The sequence below is a fragment of the Austrofundulus limnaeus genome, unplaced genomic scaffold (assembly GCF_001266775.1).
Source record: "Austrofundulus limnaeus strain Quisiro unplaced genomic scaffold, Austrofundulus_limnaeus-1.0 Scaffold5, whole genome shotgun sequence".
In the NCBI taxonomy this organism is placed as follows: domain Eukaryota; kingdom Metazoa; phylum Chordata; class Actinopteri; order Cyprinodontiformes; family Rivulidae; genus Austrofundulus; species Austrofundulus limnaeus.
In genome coordinates this window covers 60,476-70,788 of record NW_013952407.1, presented here as the reverse complement: position 1 = coordinate 70,788, position 10,313 = coordinate 60,476, and the positions used below count along the sequence as shown (strand labels likewise).

Here is a 10,313-nt window from a genome sequence, read left to right as displayed (position 1 = left end):
CTATAATAATACTTGTTCTGTTACATAATGCTACCATAACCTACCATTACTGGTCAGCACCCCCGCACCCCACCCCCAGCTGTTGGCCCCCTGAGCTATTTATCTGAAMAAAAAGTACTGAGCAAGAACTATAACACAGCTGATGAAAAAACATTTTCTTTGCCAATGCAAGGACATGGAAATTTGACTTATAACCACGTTAAAGAGGATTAAAAAACTGAAAAAAAAAAAACCCCTAATTGAAGTTAATTCCTGTAAATCACAACACTGTGTTAGCAGGTGATCGTAAATAAATAAAGGTACTGCTGTCATGAGAACAATGTTTAAGTGCTCCTGTTATGTTGAACACACACACACACACCTTAGAGTATTTTTCTAACAGCCAAAAAGATAATGAAACTTCTAGATGAACATTTTTCTTACCAAACAGAGCGATCTCTGCTTCCTCGGTGTCCTCCACAGCTACAGGCTTCAGCAGCAGAGCAAAGATCACAGCGACACCGATCACCTGAGAACAAAAGCCAGCCGCGGTAAGACATCAAATACACAAGTTTACTAACTAATCTAGAACGTGGAACCTCCTAATCAGGGCAGAAACATTTAGATATGTATGTTGGTGCTGGACCGTGCAGAGTTTTATAAACAGGAAGCCAGATTACTTACACAGGACTGTCACTTTCTCTGGTACAAAAAGTAAAACACAACATTTATTCTGTAATCTGCATCTCAGGATGAAGTTTTTCTGATTTTCTCCACCTTGAGAGGCTGCAGTATGAAGATGCTCTCAAAGAGCGACAGGCCCAGGGATATGACCCACTTGATGGACTTCTCTTTGCCGTACTGAAAGCCGTACAGCAGGGTGAAGTACGTCGATATTCCACTAATGGACAGCAGCAGGAACCAACCGATGAACACGCACCACCAGGGCAGCCGGAAACCCACCGACACCTTCTTCTTCCTCCTCACAGGAGGCGGGCTGATGGAAGAAAAGGGAATGATTGGCAGGAAACAAAAGAACATCTAAATCGATGTTTCCGTGAGGGAGGCCCACCAGTTGGCCAGGTGGCTGCTCAGGACCATCTCGGATTTGCGGACCAGCAGGCTGGTGAGGCTGAGGACCTGCTGGTGCTCGGCCGAAGTCAGGAAGTTTTTGCCGTCCAGTTTCTCCAGGCTCACCAGGAGGTGACAGAGACCGGCCAGGAGGAACTTGCTGCAGTAGACCCAGTGGTTGTTGCTCTCAATCTCACCTGTTGCAGGTTTAAAACAGGAATTATTGCATTTTTGTTCCCACCACTTAAAGCAGAACATAACAAAATAAAAATAATTACTGGATGACTCAACAACTAATCAAATAATTCAAGATGGCTGCTACAGGCAACTGGCATAAAAAAAATCTCATCATTTAAGGAGATGGCTGGTCCGACTGCAGCTCAGCAGGTGTTTACACTTAAGTGATCTTGCTGATTTAATAAACTTTATCGATGACCAGAGGGGAACAAGCCGTCTCCATGTTTACCTAAGGATGCACGAGAGGAAAACCATCACTTATCTCAAGAAAACTCTTGGGAAATTAGGTCTTTATCTCGTGAAAACATCATTATTTCGTGATAAGGGCATATTTAACTCGTTATCTCAAGAAAACTCTCGTTATTTTTGTTATAATGACATATTTAACTTGTTATGTAGAAAGAACGCTCATAGACATTTCATGATAGCAACTCGTTATCTCGAAAAAAACGCTAATCGTTATTTTGTGATAAGGACATATTTAACTCGTTATGTCGAGAAAACCCTCATCATGTTTTGATAATGACATAAATAACTTGTTAACTCTAGAAAACGCTTTTTATTTTGTCATAATGACATATTTAATTTGTTATTGAGACAGAACGCTAATTGTTGTTTCGTGGTAGCAATATTTTTAACTCGTTATTTTGAAGAAATGCTAATCGTTATTTTGTGAAAAGAACATATTTAACTCGTTATGTCGAGAAATTGCTCATCGTTATTTCATGATATTGACATATTTAACACTTCATCACAAGAAAATGCTCATTATTTCGTGATAACGACATATTTAACTCATTATCTCGAGAAAATGCTCATTGTTATTTCATGATAACGACATATTTAACTCGTTATCTCAAGAAAACGCTCATCGTTATTTCATGATAACGACATATTTAACTCGTTCTCCCGAGAAAACGCTCATCGTTATTTCGTGATAACGACATATTTAACTCATTATCTCGAGAAAACGCTCATTGTTATTTCATGATAACGACATATTTAACTCGTTATCTCAAGAAAACGCTCATCGTTATTTCATGATAACGTCATATTTAACTCATGATCTTGAGAAATTGCTCATCGTTTTTTTATGATAGCAACATATTTAACTCGTTATCTCGGGAAAACTCTCATTGTTACTTCCTGATAATGACATAAAACCATGGAAAAAATTATTTATGTAAAACATCTGCTCTCGGCTTCCGCAACTTTGTCTGTCTGTTAGCAAAATATTACATGTAACAGTGAAGGAATTTTAACAAACCTATAAAAATGATTACTCTTTGGAGATGAACCAAACTAACAGTTAATCAACATTACAAAAACTCATAACTCAGTCAGTTTTTACAGATACTGAATTAAAAAGATGTGTGGTAGTAGCTGAGAGTCCTCAGACCTTGCATTAGTTGGATGAAGATGTGGATTCTGTCCAAAGCAGGGAGGAGGTCAGAAGAAGACTCTAGCGTGGACATCTCTAACATTGCATTTTTTGGATTCATGCTCAGCAAAGAAATCACTGCCTCTGTTTCCTACAAGAAAAGAAAAATATAATCAAATTAAAAATAAAGATAAGAAGCTTTTAACTAATATAAAAAGTGAAAATAATAAAAGCCCACCTTCAGAACAGTTGGCAAGGTGACTGCAGCCGGTTTGACCATTTCCTCKGGGTCGTCTTTTTTGGAATTGGAAACCACTCGAGGTCGTATTTTTCTGAAGATGGTGATGATGAGGATGTTGATTGGGAACATGAGGAGACCACACTGAACCCCCACCATTATGTCTTGCCAACTGATCTGAATTGAGCCTGGACAGAAACAAACGTCATCAATGAAAAGCAGCTCCAGGTCGTTGAAAGACYTTCACTCCGCAGTCACCTAATGAGAAGAGCACAGGTGAGCTCGCATCCGCAGGAATGTTCCAGAAAGCYATGTTGATAGCCATGGTGCAGAGGAGCAGGCACATGCAGCAGGAGACCCTCTGAGCCCGTGTGAAGGGGCTCCGAGAGGGAGGATCCACGATGGATACCCAGATGTGTTCGTCCCTGAAACCAGTCGACGTTCGGCTTTGGAAAATGTTCCTGAGAGAAAAGCAACGATCATTTAACACAGAGCTGTAAAAAAAAGCTAAAAGGTTTGGGTTTTTCTTTTATCAGAGTGAAGAATTCTGACCTGAAGCTGGCGATCTCGTTGGTCTTTGCAGCGTTGAAGGTCTTCTTGGTCGTGCCGTCTCCTCGGTCGGCGCTCAGCCAGCAGTTACAGAAGAAGTGCCAGACGTTCCGACTCTGAAGATCTTGCACGACAATTTTGCTGACGTACCTTTTTGAGGGGAAAGTTCATTTGTAAAAGAATAAAATTTTTACCTCAAAGGTCTCCAGTTTTTCTTTCATTTTTTTTTACCATGAAGGGTTCCCGCCTGAGTTGTCGTGCTGCAGGCGAACAGTCCGCATGTCGCCAAGAGGGAAGGGCGTGGCCAAGAGGAACATATCGAAGGATCCTCTCTCAAACACGGGTTTGTTGGGATCAGTGAGAGTATGTATGGTGCTCTCTCCATCTGCACCGACCAGCTTCATGGTGACCTGTAGGATGGCACAGGATAACAATTACACAGCAAGAAGTAGGGAAACAGAGGGTGCGGCAGCAACCCTGATTCGATGCCAGAGATCATGCATGTCAAAGTGCATGTTTAAAATTTATTTTAAAAAAACAACATGATTTATTAGTCCTGCACATTATTACATTTTAATATACGTTTTTTGGTAATGCTGATCTTTGCAAATGAAATCCCCATTTTAAACTTTTAAATCTTTTTGTTTAATTTTGTGATTGTTCCTAATAAGTTGCTGAATGATGTTCRCAGTGAGAGCTTTGAAATTTAAACCAGCAAAACAAGAACTCACCATATTCAACAGAGCAACACAAGTTTAATTTGGAATCTGGTTTGTTTMTCATTAATTTGTAAATGAATCCAGAAAGTTTTAACTCTGTATAAACAAGACAAAAAGCAAGAAAATTTGTATTTGGTTAAAATTTCCTTTGATGTGTCAGTGTTTCTAAATCTTATACACTTTGGAAGTCTGTATATTTTGCTTTTTCACTTTCACATTGGCTGCCTTGTGAAGTTAAAGAAKAGGATGCCGCCCCACAGCAGTGGGTGACCAAGCTAGCTGCATACATGTATGGTTCTTCCACATACTGAGGTTTCTGTTTGTTGCATTAATTAATTACCAAATGTCTTGTTTTTTTTTAGGCTTCAATCATCTAATCCATCTAAAATAACAGCTGCAGAAACTTGTGACCCCAGGTATGACTGGTTTATGTTAACTTTGCTAATAACTAGCAAATAACAATATAAGCAAACCTACAACTATTTTATTCATTTTTTATTATTATAGGTGTTTTTTGTTTTGTTTTTTGCAACAATTAAGATGAAAATATTCCATCAACAACTTATATGCATTTAGATTTGTGTCTGGAAATCATCATGGGGACCCTCACTTGGTACGTCATGACCCACAGAGGGGTGCCGACCACAACTTTGGGAACCACTGATCTAATCCAGTAGGCAACACTAAACAAGATAATCCCAGAATAAGCTGTTTGGCACTGGCAGAGAAGATTTGCTGAGTTTTTCATGGGTTCAACCCATGAAATTAATTAACTCTGCTTTGCAACTCACAAATTTATTTTCCTAACAAATGTGGCACCATTTAAAGGGACATAAACACACTTTCCAGGTTTATAAGATTTATTGRCACAAAGCACTGTCACTAGAAAGAAATAATCAAACAGGTTTTTTTGTGCTAAATTTAAGAACTCTTGCTCCAGTTTCTTATTGAAAAGGGAAAGGATATTTTGATTGGGCTGAATTAATGCCCGTTCCACTCATTCAGTTCATTGCTTCCCCAAATAGTATATAATTTAAACTGAGAATTTATTTCTTGAAAAGCCTTAATGTTTGTCAGTTTCAGTATTTTCAAATGGWGTCCTATCGTAAAGTGTAAGACAGTAGGTACGCTATTTATTAATGACTAATAAACATGTATAAATGTCATAAGGGAGCCTTATAAATTGAACTGTTTTACACTTTACAATGAGGCTCCCTTTGAAAATTGTGTATATGTATAATGCAGTAATAAATTACAATACTTTATTTAAAGTACATGTTTCCAAATCATTATTGTGCTTACGAGGTAGTAACCTAGTCTGAAATYTTTAATATAGCTTTAATATACTTTAGATGTACATGAACAGAGTTGGCTCACTGTTTGGCAAGAAACCGGACAGTTTGRCTCTTTGACTCAACACTTATTAATGATTTATAAAGTGTTTATAGATGAATTAATAACCTAATTATYAGCCATCTATAAGGGGAGCCTTATCGTAAAGTGGTTCCAACGTTTTTACAAACAGGAATAAAAGGGCTGTTAAAAGCAGGATATAAAAAACTCTAACCTGTCAATAATAAAATAAAWGAAACCATAAACCTGTCAGTTGAAAGGAAACCCTTACATTGGCAGAAGTTCCTGCATTTTTGCGATGACTTGTTTGGACACCAATCAAGTAGTTGTATTGAGCTCCTGGGTGATTGTCCTCCAGCAGAGTTATCTTCCTCTGATAAGAAACCATAAAGCAATGTGTGAATTCAAATATGTTCCCAGCAATTATCATCTCTCTTACATTTTGCTGTGAATTCCTCGACGCTTTAATTACAATAAGACGGTAAATAACGAAGACGTCTGACCTTAGAGCTCGCCCGGCGGTCAGCGTAGCAGGCCCACATCAGCGTGGCCAGGTAAAGCCCGTAAAAAACACACAGCAGGGCCAGCACCACGTAGTTCTCATTAACGGTGGCGAAGAGCTCGGCTGTTTTAGATATYTCGACGTAGTTGGGCATCACAAAGAAGGAGCTCCCGAAGAGGGTGAGGTGGGTGCACAGGCACTGCGTAAGCTCTGGAGTGCTTTGATCTCCCACCTGAGACAAATACACACGTCACCACGTGGTTCGCTACGGAAGAAATGCAAAATGCTTTATTCCACCCACCGTGCAACCAGCAGTTCTCCATTGATTCGTCGTTGTGTCCCAGTACAGACACTTGCTCATGAAGCTGGTAATCGTCAGCGACACGCTCGTTGTCAAAGAGTAGTTTACGAGTCTAGCATCGACATACCAAGCCCCTGACGTCTGCTGAAACATCTCTGGGGTTATCATCCAGCGGTAGCCTCCTGAAAACCAAAAAATATTTATCTGTAGACTAAACCCAACAACAAAGGAACAAGAGAAGCTCTATTTGAACAGTGCAGGTGTTACCTGTGTAGCTCAAGGTGGTTGTGTTGCTGTAGTGCGTGGAGTTTGGGGGTGACCCWAGAGACAATCTAAGAACCAGCGAGACGTTGACGCTGGGTTCTATGCTGAAGAAGAGGGTCATCTCAGGGTCCGAGACATTAAATGAAGAAACTGATTTGGTGTCTTTGGTCAGTTCAATAGTGCTGTTTATCAGCACCGCACCCTGTGGACGACTCAGAAATATCTGAGAAAACCAAAGATAGCAAGAGTGGTGTCAGGACAAAAATACCCAAGATGATGTTTGTTTATGGGACAGCTACAAAATGACAATGGTAATTTAAAAAAAATACGTAAATTTGATTACAAGACCAGTTCAGAAAATATTGGAAAATTGTGTAAAATAATAAATTATAATGATTATAATTATTATATTCTAATTATTATTCGTCCGTTTTCTTCCGCTTATCCGGGGTCGGGTCACAGGGGCAGCAGCCTAAGCAGCATTATAAGCATTATAATTATTATAATAATAATAATTATTATTGTTATGGTGGCCCTCAAAGGGCCATTTGTAAATAAAATTTGATGTTTAATGTTTAGCTTTGACTAAAAATGCTCCTTGTCTCATTGCTACAACTGAGAACCACAAACAAACAATAACTGAGCTCTACGTGGTGTTTCRTGCATAGAAACAGCGTTTTAACACGTCTTTTTATAAACACTGAAAAGTACTAATCGACATGCATTATGAGAGATGTAGTTTATGGTCAGTGCTGGCTTTAAAGCAGCTTATTTAATACTGTACACAWTAAAAACAGGAGTGTTAAAATTTCAGTGTTAACTTTTGGGTGTTGTTTTAAAAAACCTAGTGTTATTTTAACACTTTCTGAGTAAACTGACACCCAGTGTTGGTGTTGATTCACAGTGTTGATTTCCTCAGTGTTGTSTCAACACTGGACTGTGTTAATATATAATTTTAACACTGTTGAAATATCAATGTCACACCCAATATTCTTGAATATTAAACACTGGTTGGTGTTAAATTAACCAATAAATGGGTGATAAAATTTAACACTTTCACAAATGTTATTTTAACACCAGCAAATGTGGACACATATAGACACTTTGTTGGTGTTGAAATTAACACTGTGGGTGTTAAATTAACACTGGCATTTTTGCTGTGTACTATCCAACAACAGCTCAGGAGCAGGACAAACATTATCCCCTTTTACCTTTTAAATTTGTTATTTTGTTGCATTTAATTATAAATTTAACATTTACCACTGACATAAAATATAATTGGTGGGGCTCAATGGGGTGCCCTCCTTGACACATGAAAGATGGTTTTACAAAAATATGAAATATGAAAAAAATCATAGTCTAGATGGGAGCCTGTGTCATTCTAAAGCCTGTATATATTTTTCTGCATTAAATTTCCAGCTGTATYAGCTGCCCATGCCTGAGGCACTAATGCACTTCCATACCATCAGAGAGGCAGACCTTAAAAACATTTGGTATGGTAGRTCTAATTTTTAGTTCAGAGAATGTGGTGTCCAGATTTTCACTTTGCCTCGGTCCATATTATAGACATATCCTGCTTTTAAATCCTTCCTTTTCAAATTTAAATAATTCATTTGGGGTCTTTATAAAGTGGAACTATGATGATTTGGTCTGAATTTCTTCTTATTTTAACTTTACCAGCCCCTCTTTCACCTCTTTTCTGGTGCGTGCCTCAATACTGTTCATACTTGTGGTTCATACTGTTCCTTTAAGGCACTTCAAGCCCCGCCCCCCTCCTGCTTCCAGACCGGTCTACTCCTTGAGCTTGCAGAAATGTTTTATTTATAATTTAATTAAACGATGTCAGCAACAGAAGACTTGTCCATCCAGCCAGTTGGAGCCAGAATCTGACCAAGAACCAGAGGAGAATGAAAATGAGGAAATRGTAGTTGGTAAGTCCAGACCTTCGATGTAAGAACGCCGAAAACGTCATAGAAAAAAGAGAAAACTGAAAGGGCTGAAAATTTTAACCCAAACAGAATATATATAAAGATATCTTTGCACCACCTAGAGAGACTAAAATAAACTTTTCTYCGCTCCTAGTACACAATAAAAATCTATTTAACAGCTTAAAAAGTGTTTTTTTTTTGCAGGATATGCCTCCTTTAAATGACACAGAGAAGTGTTTCGCTGTTTAAACATGGCAACGATTTGTGGAAGTGTTCCTGAGCACATGCAGTGATGTCCAGAACAGAATCTGAAGAATTTGTGATGTTCATTTAGCTGCATGAAACAGGCCCACAAAAATGTTTACAGGCGTACCTCGATCGGCCGGGACAGGTTTTGCAGATTGATCTCTGCGGGTCCYTCGCTGAGTACAACGTTGCAAACATTTCCTGTGATGTTGTCYTCAGAAGGGTGGGGATTACTGGGGAACGTCGCCACCTGGGAATACAAGAAGCTCTTTTCAGGAAGGATGCAAACGAGACACAAACACATATTTATAGTTCACTCGGACCTGTGCCGTGACCGATGTATAACCGCTGACTTTTGATTGCAGAGCAGAATAGGGTGGGAGCTTCACAAACCCCCCATCGTCTACTGAGCCCACCACTGCGTTGCTGAGCTTATCAGGTTTGAGCCTGATGGAGGAGTAGAGAATTAAAAGTTTGCCTAAAAATACACGATCACGTCAAATAACTGAAGTCACTTATACCTACGTTATCATATAGAGGGTGCTTATTGGGGTCTTGGTTATATACGTCTGATTAATTTCTAAACCAGTCAGCAGAGAAGCCAGACGAATGATCTCAAATAAGCTCTCAAACAAAGACTGCGGAGGAAAGAGAACAGTAAATGTTTGACTTTTTTTTACAGAGACATGAATGTGTTTGGCAGTGGAGGAACAAAAACTCACTACAGGATTTGGGTTCTGAGCAGAGTCACATTTCTTCAGTGCCAGACGCATCATGGCAGTGCTGCAGCTGATGATGTCAGCGACAACGCTGTCGTTTTCTGAAACTTTAGTTTTAGACAAGAATTTTGTACCGTTCAACAACGCCTCGATAAACTTATCCTGTGAGGAGAAAAACAAGAGTTTGTTTACCAGAAGATGAAAACCAGGAATGTGCAGAAACAGAGACGCTTACTCTTCTGTTGTTTATTGGTTCCCCTGGTTCCCTCTCCATTGCCCACAATACTCTGTCTGCAAACTACATCAAAGAAAAAGTACATATTCTAATTGTAAGAATAGCATATTTCTACTTTTTTATGTACAGCTGAGTTATTTAAACTGAAATTTAAAGAACTGGACTGAAATTAAACAGTTATCTCACATGTAGTAGCTTGTTGATGTTGTCCTTATTAGAAGACATGCCATTTAAAAAAGAGTCTAATTCATTTGAAAATGCACCCCTCTTGTGCCCTGAAATCAAAATATTTGGGTTTAATTTTTTTATGACATACAAAAGTCATATTCAAACTGCTGACTTCCATGCATTAATAATTTTTTTTCTAAATTTAGGGTAAAACTTACGAGGTCTGCTTGGATTACCAGAGATGACTGGCTGCTGAAGAGAAAATACAGATTCAGATTAGATTTATTTTGGTAAATTTACAACATTACAAAAAAAGAGACAGAATTAAACACTTTATTTAAACAATTTCTGAATTCCAGAAGAAGGATGTTTGTTCAACGATTTATATATATTTTTCTAGTATAGTATAGTACAGTATAGTAT

At 38.6% G+C, this 10,313-nt stretch overlaps 1 protein-coding gene across 1 annotated transcript in view; it reads right to left on the bottom strand.

Annotated features, from left to right (window-relative positions):
- The window catches only part of pkd1l3 (polycystic kidney disease 1-like 3), a 16,679-nt gene that overhangs the window by 3,009 nt on the left and 3,357 nt on the right, over positions 1–10,313 (bottom strand). Inside the window, exons 4-22 of the mRNA XM_014025951.1 lie at positions 10,109–10,142; positions 9,909–9,997; positions 9,723–9,785; positions 9,491–9,649; positions 9,294–9,406; positions 9,092–9,215; positions 8,896–9,018; positions 6,598–6,817; positions 6,331–6,512; positions 6,031–6,261; positions 5,799–5,900; positions 3,687–3,865; positions 3,459–3,605; positions 3,165–3,367; positions 2,907–3,094; positions 2,687–2,819; positions 1,052–1,247; positions 757–976; positions 424–508 (exon numbers count right to left, since the gene is read on the bottom strand). Coding sequence (XP_013881405.1) covers positions 424–508; positions 757–976; positions 1,052–1,247; positions 2,687–2,819; positions 2,907–3,094; positions 3,165–3,367; positions 3,459–3,605; positions 3,687–3,865; positions 5,799–5,900; positions 6,031–6,261; positions 6,331–6,512; positions 6,598–6,817; positions 8,896–9,018; positions 9,092–9,215; positions 9,294–9,406; positions 9,491–9,649; positions 9,723–9,785; positions 9,909–9,997; positions 10,109–10,142 — 2,791 coding nt within the window. The remainder of the gene's footprint in view (positions 1–423; positions 509–756; positions 977–1,051; positions 1,248–2,686; positions 2,820–2,906; positions 3,095–3,164; positions 3,368–3,458; positions 3,606–3,686; positions 3,866–5,798; positions 5,901–6,030; positions 6,262–6,330; positions 6,513–6,597; positions 6,818–8,895; positions 9,019–9,091; positions 9,216–9,293; positions 9,407–9,490; positions 9,650–9,722; positions 9,786–9,908; positions 9,998–10,108; positions 10,143–10,313) is intronic.